Genomic DNA, 17,597 nt, shown 5'->3' on the forward strand with positions numbered 1-17,597 from the left:
CTATTAACACCTGAGAGCCACACAAAATAATTCTAACATAACAACAGGTAAAAAAAATCACTATGCTATCCCTTTAAAAAAATATATATATAACCAGGTGAAATTTAGCTTAATGAACAGGTGAAAACTCTAATTAACTCCTATTAACACCTGAGAGCTTAACAAAATAATTCTAATATAACAACAGGTAAAAAAGTCACAATGAACAGGTGAAAACTCTAATTAACTCCTATTAACACCTGAGAGCTTAACAAAATGATTCTAATATAACAACAGGTAAAAAAGTCACAATATAATCCCTCTAAAATTAAATAACCAGGTGTAGGCTTACTGAACAGGTAGGAAATACTAATTAAACTATTACCAACACACCTGCCCTAACCAACACCTGTATATAATAATCATATAGCTAATAATAGTAATAATAAATAGTTAACATGATATCCTAATTATACCTATCTGAATGAACAAGTAAGAGAGATACTATATAATTAAACTAACCTAAACTAATTATGTCTATGTAAAAGAAAGAAAGAAAGAAAAGATTGATTAAAGTTGCTAAACCCAAAAACATTAACTAAGAAATAATATGAATAATCTAAATCCTCTCTCTCTCTCTCTCTCTCTCTCTCTCTCATGACCTTGCTCTCTTAAATGTCTCTCCTCCCTCTCTCTCTCCTTGATCTTTCTGGATTACATAATGGAGGAAACGAGAAGGAGAGAGAAGAGAAAGAAGGAAAGAAAGAGGAAGAGAAGGAGGAAGAAGCAAAATTAAGATAAAGGAGAATTAAGAGATAAAGGAAGAAGAAAGGGAGAGAAAGAGGGAGACAGAAAAGTTGAGAGAAAGGGAGGAAAAGAAGGTAATAAAGGATTGGAAGGAGATACGAAGGATAAACGGAGGGGATGAGGAGGATGAGAAGAAGAAAAAGGAAGAAAGAACCAAATAAAAGAATGAAGGAATGAAGGGAGGAGAAAGAGGGAGACAATGAAAGGAGATAGGAAGGAGAGAGAGAAGGGGGAGTCAGGGTAAGGGAGAAAAAGGGAGAATTAATAAGTGGAATGCATCTTAATCTCGTAAGTCTCTCACATTTTAAACCCAGCATCTTTAGGTCATTAAGCAAGTTTTATCTAGTGTACCTTTGTCCTAACTCTCCTAAAACTACAACTACTACAACTACTACTATTATTACTACCCCTGTCCTTATTCAACAACTCCTTCCCATTTGAGCTTCTTAACTAACTCTCAAGATCGTTAGTGAGGAGCCAAGTTTCTGTATTGTATGTTGTATTTTCGCTATTACTACCTCTGTCCTTATTCAACAGCTCCTTCCCATTTGAGCTTCTTAACTAACTCTAGATCGTAAATGAGGAGCCAAGTTTTTGTAGTGTATGTTGTATTATTCCTGTTAAGGACATCCGTGAAAGGGCATCAAGGAAAAAGATGAGGAGGGAAAAGTACGTAGTGATATTCTGATATTTTGCAAGATTACTGACACGAAGGAAAATATTACTTCACCGGAGAATGATTAGTTTTGTCCAGATTAATTGAAGGACAAATTTATATATGAAGGGCAGTTGCAGGAGATAGGGCAATGACATTTTTTTCTGCAAGTTATTGACGGGATGGAAAAATATGCGTTAAACAATGTTACACGAAAAAACAGGGTATGTGAAAAGGGTAAACGATGATCTAACTTGCTACCTGAACATGCCCAGGTAAGTTAAGGGCATGGGCACGGAGTTAAATATTCAGTAATACCATCGCAACAAACGGGCGAGGAATAAAACAATGGTATATACAATAACTTACAAAAAGAATAGGAAATACAATGAAGGAGAGAGAAAAGGAGAAGGAAAACGAAGCAAGAGATAACGAGAGTAAGAAGGAAAAATAGATAAAGAGGAATGAAAGGAAATGGTGAAAAAAGTAGGAAATACGATGAAGCAGGGGAGAGAAAAGAAGAAAATTAGAAACAAAAGAAGAGTTCACCAGGTAGCAGTGACGGGACAAATTTGTGGCTTTACCGTGTACCAGCAACGGCCCACATTTTTGCCATGATATAAACCCCCCAAATAGGTGATGCATAAACTGATCACAAAACAACATTCAACGATTTTTTACTCACTAGAAACCCCCCCAAAAAAAAACTATCGAATGTCGGCAAAGCAAAAAATCAATAAACGGAAACTCTGGCAAGGATGAAAACTAACCTAAGGATAAAAATAGCAATGGAAAACAATATCCAACCATTTTTTACTCACTAGAAACCCCCCCAAAAAAAACTATTGAATGTCGGCAAAGCAAAAAATCAATAATCAGAAAAAATCGGAAAATATGGAAAGGAAGAAAACTAACCTATCGATAAAAATAGGAATGGAAAACAATATCCAACCATTTTTTACTCACTAGAAACCCCCCCAAAAAAAACTATTGAATGTCGGCAAAGCAAAAAATCAATAATCAGAAAAAATCAAAAAATATGGTAAGGTAGAAAACTAACCTAAGGATAAAAATAGCAATGGAAAACAATATCCAACCATTTTTTACTCACTAGAAACCCCCCCAAAAAAACTATTGAATGTCGGCAAAGCAAAAAATCAATAATCAGAAAAAATCGGAAAATATGGTGAGGAAGAAAACTAGCCTATCGATAAAAATAGCAATGGAAAACAATATCCAACCATTTTTTACTCACTAGAAACCCCTCCTAAAAAAACTATTGAATGTCGGCAAAGCAAAAAATCAATAATCAGAAAAAATCAAAAAATATGGTAAGGATGAAAACTAACCTATCGATAAAAATGGCAATGAAAAACAATATCCAACCATTTTTTACTCACTAGAAACCCCCCCCAAAAAAACTATTGAATGTCGGCAAAGCAAAAAATCAATAATCAGAAAAAATCGAAAAATATGGTGAGGAAGAAAACTAACCTATCGATAAAAGTAGCAATGGAAAACAATATCCGACCATTTTTTACTCACTAGAATCCCTTGAAAAATAATATTGAATAATGGGCAGAGCAAAAAATCAATAAACAGAAAATCACCAGGAACTAAACTAAACTAACACTAAAAATAACAATATAGAGCCATTTTTTACTTATACCAGAAGACCCATATCCCCCCACCCTCCACCCCCCCACCCTTTGTGCTGAGAAAAATCAATATTAGGATCTCCAGCAAGGAAAAAATTAATATAAAGACAAAACTAACACGAAATAACAGTAATTTAATGTTTTTTTACACTAGAAAGCCACCCCAAATCTGCCTCCCCCTCAAAAATATTATTGGAACGGGTGCAAGGAAGAAAAATCAATAGCAGGAAAACTAGCAGGGAAAAAATAATGATAAAATAACCAGAAATAACTGTTTTTTACCCACATCAACACCCAAAAATATGCCCCGCTTTCCCCCCTCCACCCCCCCCCCAAAAAAAAAAAAAAAATCGGAATGGGTGCAAGGAAGAAAAATCAATACCAGGAACACACCGGCAAGGAATAGACTAAACCAACGAGAAAAATAATGATAAAATAACCAATAAATAACCGTTTTTTACCCTTACTAGCCTAAAATTGCACCCCCCTAAAAAAAATTCAGAATGGGTGCAAGGAAGAAAAATCAATACCAGGAACACACCGGCAAGGAATAAACTAATCTAACAAGAAAAATAACGATAAAATAACCGATAAATAACCGTTTTTCACCCTTACTAGCCCAAAATTGCCACACCCTAAAATTTTGTCGGAATAAGAGGAAACTAAAAAATCAATACTGAAACACACTGGCAAGGAATAAATCACTAAATAACAAGAAAATAACCATAACTAACCCTTTTTTACCCACAGCAACCCCAAAAATTGTCCCCCCTAAAAAATATTGGAATGGGTGTAAGGAAGAAAAATCAATAACAGACACATACTGAAAAGGAACAAATTAAAATAACAAAATAACACTGAAATAACCAATAAATAACCTTTTCATCCACACTAGCCCAAAATTCCCTCCCCAAAGACAAAAAAATTCGACACTCAAGGAACTCAACCAAAATTAATATAACAGCAAAATAACCCAAAAATAACCCATAAATAACATGTTTTTTACCCACACTAGCCCAAAAGACCAAAAAATCAATATCGACACAGAATGGCATGGAGTAACTCGCCAAATACCAATAAAATAACAAAAAATAACCCAAAAATAACACTACTCACTCCAGGAAGTCCCCGTACGGCCCAAGAACGCGCTGGTCTCCGAATTCCACACGAACTCCCCGAAGGATTGTTTTTTCCTATACATGCTTCTGTCCTGGTCCTCCATGGTGGATTAGGTGGATGAAGAGACGGTTTTACTTGAGGATAAAGAGGGTGAGGTGGATGACTAGGTGGCAGAGTGGCTGAGAGGCTGGGTGAGGACTGACTGGCTCCTTGGCTCGACACCCGGAGACTCCACTCTTCGGGGGTTGGCCAATGCGGTAGTCCTCTCCTGCTCTCTCCTCCTTCTCTCCCTCCCTCCCTTCTCTCCACCTCTGTTCCTCCCCTCCCTCCCTCCCTCCCTGGTCTCCTTTCCTCCATAGGCTCCTCCCCTTTCTCTCCCCTCTCCTGTTCCTCCTCTTTCCCCCTCCTTTTTCCTCTCCTGCCCCTCCTCTTTCATAGAATCAGACTCCTCCCCTTTCTCCCCTCTCCTCTTCCTCCTTCCCTCCCCCTCCTGTTTCCTCTCCTGTTCCCTCCCTCCCTTTGACATTACTATGATTTCTACCCTCCCTTACTCCCTACTCTCCCTCCCTCTTCCCCTTTTGGTATGTCTGACCCCCCTTCCTCCTCCCTTCTCTCTCCAACTCCTCCCTGTTATACCTCCACACCCTCCCTTAGAAATGTCTCCTCCCCTTCTCTCCCTCCTTCCTCCCTTCTCTCCCTGCCCCCCTGTTATGGCTGACCTCCCTTCCGCGCATGTCTGACCCTTTTGGCAGCCTCCAGACTGCAGCATGGGTTTCAGTGCAGCCCTCGGAGCCACAGAAGAAGGAAGGGGACAGTCAGCCGGTTAGGACAGTCAGGCAGCCGGTGAAAACCAGTCAGCCAGCAATTCTACTTCTACGAGCCCTCTTGAAAGCCAGTCTGTCAGCCATCTCCAGTTAGACAGTCAGCCATCTCTCCACTCAGCCAGTCATCCTTCTCTACAAGCTGTCTAGAAAGCCGTCAGTCAGCCATGCAGTCAGTCAGCCGGTCACCTATCCTGTCAGCCAGTCATCTATTCAGCCATCTATCCTGTCAGTCAATCATCATTCCAGTCAGCCGGCCAACCGCGTTTCCAGCCAGCGTCAGTGTTGCCAGATAAGGGTGAGGTAAATTTCAGTAGATTTACAGATATTTTGAGTAGAAATTCGGTAGCTTTTCCGTAGTTCGGTAGAAATTCGGTAGCTTCCCGTTGATACATAGATAGATAGATAGATAAATAGATCGAGACAGATAAATAGATAAGCAGATAGAGATAGATAAAGATAAATACTGATAGATAGATATAGATAAAGATATAGATCTGATAGATATAGATAGATACTGATAGATAGATAGATATACATACGCAAGTAGATAGATAATTAGACTGATAGATAACATAGAAGCTCTCTGGTACTAGGCTCCTGCTGCATGTAATTCTTCTATTTATAAGTTAATTTACATTCTGACGCGAGATAGCGCTTCCTGACCCCCCCACCCCCTCCCCCACTCTCTCTCTCTCTCTCTCTCTCTCTCTCTCTCTCTCTCTCTCTTACATAAACTTACATAGATTTTCAATAATCCAATAAAGTACCGGGAGATACTGGCTTATTCTAACAAAATAAGGATTACAATATTCTATAGATCGTTTAAAGATATTTCGATTTATTTGGCAACACTGATCAGCCAGCCATTTCCAGCCATTCTACCTTAAAAGCCAGTCAGCCATCTCTCCAGCCAGTCTATTTATCCAGTCACTCCCTAGAAAGCCATCCAGTCAGTGTCGGTCCAGCCATTTTTTAAGACATTCAACATATTCACTCAGTCAACCCGGCCAGCCATATTTTTCAGCCATATACTTAAATTCAGCCAGTCTTTCACTCTCGTCAGTCAGCCAGTCAGTCAGCCATATTTTCAGCCATTTTATCTACATTTAGCCAGTCTTTCCATCTCGCCAGCCACCAGGAAAGCCGGTTCACCCATCCAGTCACTTAATCAGTCAGCCAGTCACTTCATGTTCTCTCTCTCCCTTACAGACAGTCTAATAGTAATAACTGTTCTTTTTTCTTATATTTGACAGGTTATTAAGTCATTCTCAAGGCGTGTTCCCAGTTACCAGTTACCCAAGTCCCCCTTTTCCCAGGCAGTCTCCATTTTCTAAACCAGTCCCCCCTGAAAATGTGTTAAAAGGGTCTGTTTATTGATTTTACTTGACCTCAGTACGTGTTTTGTGCTCGTAGAAGGTCAAAGGTCCCTCCGTTTTCTCTCTGTTCCCTTCCCCTTCACTTCCTTCCCTTCCATATTTCTTTTCCAGTTTCCTCATTTATCTTTAGTTTCTTTCCTTCCCTCCCATTTTCTTTTTCTTTCCACTAACTTTCTCTTCCACATTCTTTCTCTTCCATTTCTCTTTCACTCCCTTTCCTTCCATATTTCTCCTCCACTCCCTTAATTCCTCCTCCATTTCCCTTCCCTCCCATTTCCTTTTCCCTTCCATTTCTCTTCCACATCCTTCTCTTCCATTTCTCTTTCACTCCCTTTCCTTCCATATTTCTCCTCCACTCCCTTATTTCCTCCTCCATTTCCCTTCCAGTCTCTTCTTTCCCATTTCCCTTACACTTTCTTCCCCTCCATTTCCTTTCCAGTTTCCCCTCCAATTCCCTTTCCTTTCATTATTTTCTCTTCACTATACTGTTCCATTTCTCTTCCCTTCCCCTCCATTTCCTTTCCAGTTCCCCTCCCATTTCTCTTCCGCTCCATTTCTGTTCCCTTCCTTTTCTCTTCACTTCCAGTCTCTTCCTTCCCATTTCCCTCACACTTTCTTCCCCTCCATCTTCTTCCTAATTTCCTTCTCTTCTATTTATATTCCACTGCCCTTCACTTCCTTCCATTCCCTTCCATTTCCCCCACTCCTCTTTATCTCCGTTTCCCTCCCAGTCCCTTCCCTTCCATTTTCCTTAGTCCCCTTTCCCTTCCCTTCCCTTCCCCCCAAAAAAATATATAAAAAAAACGAAAACTATTGCAACTTATATATATTTCAACGTTTTATTTATCTTGTACTGCAATTGAGTCCCCGAATTATAATCTTAGTCCCCTCTCGTCACCATGGCCACAGTCCCCAATTTAAGTCCCCCCAAAAAGACTTAAAACGATAATTTATATATTTTTTTATACATTAGACTAACTGAAAATCGATCTCTGTCCCGGTCTTCAGTAACCTCCCTTCCCTTTAGTCCCCTTCCACAGAATAGTCCCAAATAAAAACCAAGAAATGCCAGTCAGCCAGTCACATTAAAACAGGTATATATATATTGATTTATTTTGTATTTTAATGGAGATAGACCCTTACCGGCTCCCTTTCCCTTGCCCTTCAGTCCCCTTCCTTAACCAGTCCCCAATTTTAAACTTCACCCGAAAATAACGATTAAAATAGATACATAATGATTTTTTTCTCTTTGTCTGCAGTGTTGTAAATAAATAAATCCTCGCCGGCCCCCTTTCCCTTGAGTCCCCTCTTTACCTCCCCTTCATAACCAAAGTCCCCAATTTTTAACTTCACCCCAAAATAATGATTAAAAAAGATATATAATTATTTTTTTCTCTCTCTTTCTCTGCGGTGGTGTAAAGAAATCAATCCTCGCCGGCCCACTTTCCCTTGAGTCCCCCCTTTCAGTCCCCTTCATAACCAGTCCCCAATTTTAACTTCACCTCAAAATAACGATTAAAATAGATACATAATGATTTTTTTCTCTCTTTCTCTGCGGTGTTGTAAAGAAATCAATCCTCGCCGCGGTCCCCCTTTCCCTTGAGTCCCCCCTTTCAGTCCCCTTCATAACCAAAGTCCCCAATTTTTAACTTCTCAAAATAACGATTAAAACAGATATATAATGATTCTTTTCTTTCTCTTTCTCTGCTGTGTTGTCAAGAAATCAATCCTCGCCGGCCCCATTTCCCTTGAGTCCCTTTTGTCCCCAATTTCTAACTTCACACAAACATAATGATTAAAAAAGATATATAATGATTTTTTTCTCTCTCTTTCTCTGCGGTGTTGTAAAGAAATCAATCCTCGCCGGCCCCCTTTCCCTTGAGTCCCCCCTTTCAGTCCCCTTCATAACCAAAGTCCCCAATTTTTAACTTCACCCCAAAATAACGATTAAAAAATATATATAATGATTTTTTCTCTCTTTCTCTGCGGTGTTGTAAAGAAATCAATCCTCGCCGGCCCACTTTCCCTTGAGTCCCCCCTTTCAGTCCCCTTGCATAACCAGAGTCCCCAATTTTTAACTTCTCAAAATAACGATTAAAACAGATATATAATGATTCTTCTCTCTCTTTCTCTGCGGTGTTGTAAAGAAATCAATCCTCGCAGGCCCACTATCCCTTGAGTCCCCCCTTTCAGTCCCCCTCATAACCAAAGTCCCCAATTTTTAACTTCACCCCAAAATAACGATTAAAACAGATACATAATGATTTTTTTTCTCTCTTTCTCTGCTGTGTTGTAAAGAAATCAATCCTCGTCGGCCCACTTTCCCTTGAGTCCCCCCTTTCAGTCCCCCTCATAACCAGAGTCCCCAATTTTTAACTTTTCAAAATAACGATTAAAACAGATATATAATGATTCTTCTCTCTTTCTCTGCAGTGTTGTAAAGAAATCAATCCTCGCCGGCCCACTATCCCTTGAGTCCCCCCCTTCATAACCAGTCCCCAATTTTTAACTTCTCAAAATAACGATTAAAACAGATATATAATGATTCTTCTCTCTTTCTCTGCAGTATTGTAAAGAAATCAATCCTCGCCGGCCCCCTTTCCCTTGAGTACCCACTTGAGATCTCGTCCATAGATAGTCCCCTTAGAAAAAAAACATAGCCGGAAGAATTATTAAAATGAGAACGTATTGATTTATCTTGTACTTGAGCGGAGATATAACCCTTGACCGGTCCTCCGAGTTAACCCCTATTCCTTTTGACAACCCCGCCGCCATATAGCTATTAGAAGACCCCTTAAACCCCACCACCTTTTTAAAATGGGTCTATAATGGTTTATGTTGTATTTAAAGGGAGAAATAACCTCATCCCTGACGCCCTGTAGCTCCCTCTCCCTTAGACCTTCCCTGCCACCACCGCCATTGCCAACCCAAGACGGACTTAGAATAAACTCTAAATAGTGATAAACCGGTATATCTCGGTTTATTTGGGACTTAAACCTGAAATAAACCCAATTCTCCATTTCCCAGACTCCCAGAATAGCTCCCTTTCCCTTTCCCTTCCCTGACATCACCGCCATTGCCAACCCAAGACGGACTTATAATAAAATCTAAATAGTGATAAAACAAGTATATGATGGTTTATTTGGGACTTAAACCTGAAATAAACCCTATTCTCCATTTCCCAGACTCCCTGAATAGCTCCCTTTCCCTTTCCCTTCCCTGATTTCACCGCCATTGCCAACCCAAGACGGACTTATAATAAAATCTAAATAGTGATAAAACAAGTATATGATGGTTTATTTGGGACTTAAACCTGAAATAAACCCTATTCTCCATTTCCCAGACTCCCTGTAGAGCCCCATTTCCCTTTTCCTTCCCCGACACCGAGGCCATAACCCATGATAGACTTTTTCCCCATCCCAAAATCATGTATAAAACGAGTATATGATGATTTCCTTTGCATTTAAACCCAGAAATAAACCCAATTCTCCATTTCTCCGGTTCCCAGTATAGAACCATTTCGCTTACGTCCTCCATGACACAACCGCCAAATCAAGCCGGTTTTTTTTTGCCCTATCTTCAAAATCATGTATAAAACGAGTATTTGACGTGTTATTATGCATTAAAACATTGAAATAAACCGTCTCAAGCCCCGTTTCCCTTTAGTTAATTCTTCCTTCACCGCCAAATCAAGCCTTTTTTTTTTGCCCTATCTTCAAAATCATGTATAAAACGAGTATTTGACGTGTTATTATGCATTAAAACATTGAAATAAACCATCTTGAGCCCCGTTTCCCTTTAGTTAATTCTTCCTTCACCGCCAAATCAAGCCCGTTTTTTTTTTTTTTGCCCTATCTTCAAAATCATGTATAAAACGAGTATTTGACGTGGTATTATGCATTAAAACATTGAAATAAACCATCTCGAGCCCCGTTTCCCTTTAGTTAATTCTTCCTTCACCGCCAAATCAAGCCCGTTTTTTTTTTTTGTCCCATACTCAAAATCATATATAAAACGAGTATTTGACGTGTTATTTTGCATTAAAACATTGAAATAAACCATCTCAAGCCCACTTTCCCTTACGTCCTTCATGACATAACCTCCAAATCAAGCGTTTTCTTTTTTTTTTTTTGCCCCATCCTCAAAGTCATGTATAAAACGAGTATTTGACGTGTTCTTATGCATTAAAACATTGAAATAAGCCCATTCAAGCCCCCTTTCCCTTGAGTCCCTTCTTCCCCTACCGCCGCCATGTCCGCAAACCTCCTTCTTTCCCTCCCCCAAAATGATTTCAAACAACATTTTCTCCTCTTTTTACTCTTCTTATGCGTTAAAACATAGAAATAAACCCTCTCAAGCCCCCTTTCCCTTGAGTTCCTTCTTCCCCTACCGCCGCCATGTCCGCAAACCTCCTTCTTTCCCTCCCCCAAAATGATTTCAAACAACATTTTCCTCTCGTTTTACTCTTCTTATGCGTTAAAACATAGAAATAAACCCTCTCAAGCCCACTTTCCCTTGAGTTCCTTCCTCCTCCACCGCCGCCATGTCCGCAAACCTCCTTCTTTCCCTCCCCCAAAATGATTTCAAACAACATTTTCCTCTCTTTTTACTCTTCTCATGCGTTAAAACATAGAAATAAACCGTCTGAAGCCCCCTTTCCCTTGAGTCCCTTCCTCCTCCACCGCCGCCATGTCCGCAAACCTCCTTCTTTCCCTCCCCCAAAATGATTTCAAACAACATTTTCCTCTCTTTTAACTCTTCTCATGCGTTAAAACATAGAAATAAACCCTCTCAAGCCCCCTTTCCCTTGAGTCCCTTCCTCCTCCACCGCCGCCATGTCCGCAAACCTCCTTCTTTCCCTCCCCCAAAATGATTTCAAACAACATTTTCTTCTCTATTTACTCACACCACGAGGATCCAGTTCGCCCCAAGAATTGCTTAGTTTCAGAGTTCCACACAAAGGTCTTGAAGGAATCGTCCCTCTCCTTCTTCATAAACTGGTCTGCCATTCTGCCTGTCCGCTGTCCGCACCTCGACTGTGCCTCTGCGGGGGATCAATAAAGCTTTTCCTCTTCCCCCAGGCCTTCCCCTGTCCCCCAGTCCCCCTCAATCCTCCCCCCCAGGCCACAATCTCCCCTTCGGTTCCTCCCCATAGGCTCTCTCGCTAGTACGCCGCTACCCCGAGCTATTTTTTTGTGTTCTACTTAACTATTTACCGGTTTAAAACACGTATCGCCTCTCCTATTAGGTTATTTCAGGTTAATTGGTCCCGTGCAGGTGTGGTCACAGGTATAAGGGCCTTCGTAGATGTGGCCCAGCCCTCGGTTTTGGGTAATTCGTTATAGCTTAGTTTTATCGTGTTATTTCTGTATTCCCGGTATTAAAGGACTTGCTATGCCTATTTCCATGTATATTCTGGTTAATTGATATATTCTCAGGTGTGTCGGCGGATAAAACGGATCTCATATCGGTTTGGCCTGTCACATTCCCTTACCAACCATCTCGCGAATACCAAATAGCTGTCACTTCTACCTTGGCAGCGTTCCAGGTGTTATAAGGGGAACTAGCCTTGTTTTCACCTGTATTTCGGTTGATTAGTGTATCTCAGGTGTGTTTTCAGGTGTATTGAGACTTTCCTTTCCCTCTTCTTCTTTTCCGCTCTTCAAAATGCTGTTCAACGATGTAAAAAGGTGGATTAGTCTCGTTTTTACCTGTATTTTCGGTTGATTAGTGTATCTCAGGTGTGTTTTCAGGTGTATTGAGACTTTTCTTTCTCTCTTATTCTTTTCCGCTCTTCAAAATGCTGATCAAGGATGTAAAAAGGTGAATTAGTCTCGTTTTTACCTGTATTTTCGGTTAATTAGCGTCTCTCAGGTGTGTTTTCAGGTGTATTGAGACGTTTCTTTCCCTCTTCTTCTTTTCCGCTCTTCAAAATGCTGTTCAAGGATGTAAAAAGGTGGATTAGTCTCGTTTTTACCTGTATTTTCGGTTAATTAGCGTCTCTCAGGTGTGTTTTCAGGTGTATTGCGACTTTTTCTTTCCTTCTTATTCTTTTCCGCTCTTCAAAATGATGTTCAAGGATGTAAAAAGGTGGATTAGTCTTGTTTTCACCTGTATTTCGGTTAATTAGTGTATCTCAGGTGTGTTTTCAGGTGTATTGAGACGTTTCTTTCCCTCTTCTTCTTTTCCGCTCTTCAAAATGATGTTCAAGGATGTAAAAAGGTGGATTAGTCTCGTTTTTACCTGTATTTTCGGTTAATTAGTGTATCTCAGGTGTGTTTTCAGGTGTATTGAGACTTTTCTTTCCTCCTTATTCTTTTCCGCTCTTCAAAATGCTGTTCAAGGATGTAAAAAGGTGGATTAGTCTTGTTTTTACCTGTATTTTCGGTTAATTAGTGTATCTCAGGTGTGTTTTCAGGTGTATTGAGACTTCTTTCCCTCCTCATTCTTTTCCGCTCTTCAAAATGCTGTTCAACGATGTAAAAAGGTGGATTAGTCTCGTTTTTACCTGTATTTCGGTTAATTAGTGTATCTCAGGTGTGTTTTCAGGTGTATTGAGACTTTTCTTTCCCTCTTCTTCTTTTCCGCTCTTCAAAATGATATTCAAGGATGTAAAAAGGTGGATTAGTCTCGTTTTTACCTGTATTTTCGGTTAATTAGGATCTCTCAGGTGTGTTTCCAGGTGTATTGAGACTTTTCTTTCCCTCTTCTTCTTTTCCGCTCTTCAAAATGCTGTTCAACGATGTAAAAAGGTGAATTAGTCTCGTTTTTACCTGTATTTCGGTTAATTAGTGTCTCTCAGGTGTGTTTTCAGGTGTATTGAGACTTTTCTTTCCTCCTTATTCTTTTCCGCTCTTCAAAATGATGTTCAAGGATGTAAAAAGGTGGATTAGTCTCGTTTTTACCTGTATTTCGGTTAATTAGTGTATCTCAGGTGTTTTCAGGTGTATTGAGACTTTTATTTCCCTCTTCTTCTTTTCCGCTCTTCAAAATGATGTTCAATGATGTAAAAAGGTGAATTAGTTTCGTTTTTACCTGTATTTCGGTTAATTAGTGTCTCTCAGGTGTGTTTTCAGGTGTATTGAGACTTTTCATTTCCCTTATATTATTTTCGTCTCTTCAAAAAACTGTTAGGCTATTCTGTCTTTTTAGGTTATTTCAGAGGTGTTTCAAGGTGTAAGGAGGTGGATTAGTTTTGTTTTCACCTGTATATAAGTTAATTAGTGTCTATCAGGTGTTTTCAGGTATATTGAGCCTCTTCCCTTCCCTATTATTCGTTTAGCCCATTCAAAGTAACTTATTCTTTCTGTCGTAGCTTATTTCAAAGGTGTGAAAAGGTTAATTACTCTTTTTTTACCTGTATATCGGTTAATTAATGTCTGTCAGGTGAATTTCCAGGTGTTAGAGGCTTTTAATTTCCCTTTTATTCTATTCATCTCTTCAAAATGCAGAAATTCTATCTCCCGTAGCTTATTTCAGTAGTGTTATAAGGTCTTAAAAGGTGAATTAGTCTTGTTTTTACTTGTATATAAGTTAATTAGTGTGTCAGGTAAGTTTCCAGGTAATATAAGTGCTTTTTCCTTTCCCTTTTAATACTTTCGAGGAAACTTTCAAGGATTGTCTGTTTCTACCTCCTGCAACCTTTTCAGTAGTGTTCTAAGGTATCAAAAAGGTTAATTAGTCTTCTTTTAACGTATTTTTAAGTTAATTGGCATACTACAGGTAAGTTCCCAGGTGTAGTGTGACTTTTCTTTCCTTATTCTTCTTCAGCAAAATTTTCAAAGGCTGTCACTCTCTACCGAAGCTTTTAATACTGTTCTAAAGGGAGTTATTCTTATTTCCACGTGTGTTTCGGTTAATTAAAATCATACAGGTAAATTCTCAGGTGTAACGTGACTTTTCTTTCCTTATTCTTCTTCAGCAAAATTTTCAAGGGCTGTCACTCTCTACCGAAGCTTTTAATACTGTTCTAAAGGGAGTTATTCTTATTTCCACGTGTGTTTCGGTTAATTAAAATCATACAGGTGAATCCTCAGGTGAAGTGACGTTGATCTTTCCTTTTTCTTCTTCTTCAGCAAAATTTTAAAGGGCTGTCACTCTCTACCGAAGCTTTTAATACTGTTCTAAGGGGAGTTATTCTTATTTCCACGTGTGTTTCGGTTAATTAAAATCATACAGGTGAATTCTCAGGTGAAGTGACGTTGATCTTTCCTTTTTCTTCTTCTTCAGCAAAATTTTAAAGGGCTGTCACTCTCTACCGAAGCTTTTCAATACTGTTCTAAGGTGTTACAAGGTGAGTTATTCTAGTTTCCACGTGTATTTAGGTTAATCAGCATCATACAGGTAAATTTCCAGGTGTAGAGAGCATTTTCCTATCCCTTTTTTTCTTATGCAACTAGATAATCAAGGGCTATCTATCTCACGCAGTCCTTTCAATAGCGTTTCTTAGGGGTTACAAGGCGAGATATTCCTATTTTCACGTATATTTAAGTTAATTAGTATCCCCCCAGGTGAGTTCCCCAGGTGTAAGGGGCCTAAGGGGTGCGCTATGCCCCCTGTGTGAGTATTTAAATTTCTCTCATGCCTCGCTCCCTCCCCGCCCCGTCGTCTGCATCCCAAAACGAGTCTCGCCAACCAGCCTCAGAAATGTATATAAAAATGCTATTACAGAGGGCAATATATACTTTTTAGGGTTGTTAATTTATATATTGCTACTATTACGTCACTTTTCCCCATCCTAGTAGCATTTAAAGGGGAAAAAATAAAAATCTATAGCTGTCTCGTATATAAAATGTGTATGATAGTGAGGAATATATAGTTTTAATGGTTGGTGATTTATATATTTTTACGATAATAACCACTTTGCCTTTTCTAGCTGTATTTTACGGTATGTATATAAAGGGGGCATGTATATAAAGTTCGTATGATGGCGAATATAGATTTTCCAGGTTTGGTAATTTATATACATTTCCTAGAACGCCTTTTAGTCTATTTTGGTAACATTTAACCCCCAAAAAAGTGTATATAGCTGTTCTGCAATATATACAATGTAAAAAATATATATTAATAAAGTTTTTTTGGCTTCATAATTTACGTATTTTTACTATAACACCTTTTTTCCCTTCCAATAGTATCTAAAATTTACTATAAATACTATCAATAAAATGTGTAATGATATGGAAGAGCAAAAAGTTAGGTAGAGGTCACAAGCCTTCCTTATCTATATAGCTATGCATCTAACCTCATTACCTCGTTCTATGGGTTAAATAAATATATAAATACTCTTATTCTTTCATTCCACAAGCCCTCACAGTCTATTTCTTGCCTTAGTTCACTGCCACCATTAAATTTCACCTATCCCAATCCCTTATGCAAGAGTTAACCAGCACCATCGATCTTTCATCCCTTTCTGTAATAATACGGAAAAAATTATAGACCTGAAAATATGAATAAAACTTAATATGTATAATTTTCCTGCCTATCCCAATCCCTTATGCAAGAGTTAACCAGCACCCTCGATCTTTCATCCCTTCCTGTAGTAGTATGGAAAGAATTATAGAAAATGAATAAAACTTAATATGTATAATTTTCCTGCCTATCCCAATCCCTTATGCAAGAGTTAACCAGCACCATCGATCTTTCATATCTTTCTATAGTAATATGGAAAGAATTATAGACCTGAAAATATGAATAAAACTTAATATGTATAATTTTCCTGCCTATCCCAATCCCTTATGCAAGAGTTAACCAGCACCATCGATCTTTCATATCTTTCTATAGTAATATGGAAAGAATTATAGACCTGGAAGTATGAATAAAGTTGAGTATATAGGTATGTATTTTTCCTGCAATCTCTCCTATTCCCTTATGCAAGAGTGAGCCAGCATTTTCACTCTCTCATCCCTTAAACTCTGAAACAGCCCTTCATGTTATTTCCTCCTGCCTATGACCCAACCAACTGAGGGAGAATTGTTAAATGATATATAGTAACATGAAGAATTATATAGGCCTACGAATGTGAATAAATCTGAACCTATGTATTTTTCCTACTAACTGCCCCACTCGCTTATGCAAGAGTTAACCAGCATCTTCATTCTTTCATCCCTTTTGCTGTTAGATATGAATAAAACTAAGCATATATTTTTCCTGATATTCCAATCCCTTATGCAAGAGTTAACCAGCATCTTCATTCTTTCATCCCTTTTGCTGTTAGATATGAATAAAACTAAACATATATTTTTCCTGATATTCCAATCCCTTATGCAAGAGTTAACCAGCATCTTCACTCTTTCATCCCTTTCCCTGGTAAACTCTGGAACAGCCTATATCTTCCTCTGTATTTCCTCCTGCCAACGACTTAACCAGCTGAAGGAAAATAATTTAATGATATATACTAATCTATGAGGAAATTATAGACCTTAGGATATGAATAAATTTGAACATTGTTGTTTTTCCTGCTAACTGTCCCAATCCCTTATGCAAGAGTTAACCAGCACCTTCATTCTTTCATCCCTTTTGCTGTTAAACCCTGGGACAGCCTTTTATTTCCTTAACTATGCCTTTCCTCTTGTCTATAACTATTAACCTAACACTGAAGAACCTAAAATGATATATAGTAAACTGTAAGTAAGTATATAAAGACCTATAAATTAATAAAACTTCTAAACATTTATATTTTTCATTTTGCCTCCAGAATAAAACCTCTAGAATCACACCCATAGCACTATAACCTAATTTACCTTCATGTGACCAAATTTACCTGTAATAGAATAGATTAAGGTAGTTTTTGACCAGGTGAAATGAAGAAGAGGAAACTGTATTAGAGGAAAGTGAAGATAATGGTATTTTTAACTTGGCATAAATTCTGGCATTATAGAGAAAGGCTAATTTATATTCAAAGGAACTTAATCTACCTGGAATAAATTGGATGAAGGTATTTTAGGCAAGGTAAGATGAAGGGAATTAAACTTTATGAAGAAGGAAAATAAAGACTAAAAATGAAAATAAGAGGAAGAAGAAAAAAGAGGAGAAAGATGAAGGAGAAGAAATAGAAGACAAAGAAGGAGAAGAAAGAGAGGAAGAAGAAGAAGAAGAAATAGCAGAAGAAAAATAAGAGAAAAAATGTAGAAAGTAATTATAAAGAAAAATAATAATAAAAAGAAAAAGAAAAAGAAGAAAA

General features: G+C 38.5%; 1 protein-coding gene and 4 long non-coding RNA genes across 9 annotated transcripts in view; 2 read left to right on the forward strand and 3 right to left on the reverse strand.

The window, feature by feature from the left end:
* LOC126982248 (uncharacterized) overlaps window positions 1-2,784 on the forward strand; it is a 3,498-nt gene extending 714 nt beyond the window's left edge. The window contains exons 1-3 of the long non-coding RNA XR_007734893.1: window positions 1-120; window positions 210-2,488; window positions 2,633-2,784. The exon at window positions 1-120 is cut by the window's left edge and continues 714 nt beyond it. This is a non-coding gene — a long non-coding RNA (uncharacterized LOC126982248). The remainder of the gene's footprint in view (window positions 121-209; window positions 2,489-2,632) is intronic.
* The window catches only part of LOC126982244 (sodium/potassium-transporting ATPase subunit beta-like), a 28,109-nt gene extending 16,619 nt beyond the window's left edge, over window positions 1-11,490 (reverse strand). The window contains exon 1 of one of the 2 annotated variants that reach the window (XM_050834196.1): window positions 11,325-11,490. In XM_050834196.1, coding sequence (XP_050690153.1) covers window positions 11,325-11,427 — 103 coding nt within the window. In that variant the 5' untranslated portion in view covers window positions 11,428-11,490. Of the gene's footprint in view, window positions 1-4,215; window positions 4,450-11,324 lie in introns of those variants that run through there. The other variant, XM_050834195.1, reaches the window with a different exon arrangement.
* LOC126982249 (uncharacterized) lies at window positions 684-3,407 on the reverse strand. The gene is made up of 2 exons (XR_007734894.1): window positions 2,791-3,407; window positions 684-2,501 (listed from the first exon to the last, which is right to left on the reverse strand). It is a non-coding gene; the product is annotated as an uncharacterized LOC126982249 (long non-coding RNA).
* On the reverse strand, window positions 9,539-11,316 carry LOC126982246 (uncharacterized). The gene is made up of 2 exons (XR_007734888.1): window positions 10,974-11,316; window positions 9,539-10,827 (listed from the first exon to the last, which is right to left on the reverse strand). It is a non-coding gene; the product is annotated as an uncharacterized LOC126982246 (long non-coding RNA).
* Window positions 11,491-11,645: 155 nt separating the features above from the next.
* Window positions 11,646-15,972, forward strand: LOC126982247 (uncharacterized). Of its 4 annotated transcripts, none has more exons than XR_007734892.1 (4): window positions 11,646-12,773; window positions 12,906-12,957; window positions 13,353-14,442; window positions 14,597-15,972. It is a non-coding gene; the product is annotated as an uncharacterized LOC126982247 (long non-coding RNA). The 4 variants fall into 4 exon arrangements; XR_007734890.1 differs by having other exon boundaries at window positions 11,646-12,026; window positions 12,160-12,773; window positions 13,353-15,972; XR_007734891.1 differs by having other exon boundaries at window positions 11,646-12,026; window positions 12,293-12,773; window positions 13,353-15,972.
* The last annotated feature ends 1,625 nt before the right edge of the window (window positions 15,973-17,597 follow it).

The sequence above is a fragment of the Eriocheir sinensis genome, chromosome 50, assembly GCF_024679095.1.
Source record: "Eriocheir sinensis breed Jianghai 21 chromosome 50, ASM2467909v1, whole genome shotgun sequence".
Lineage (NCBI taxonomy): Eukaryota > Metazoa > Arthropoda > Malacostraca > Decapoda > Varunidae > Eriocheir > Eriocheir sinensis.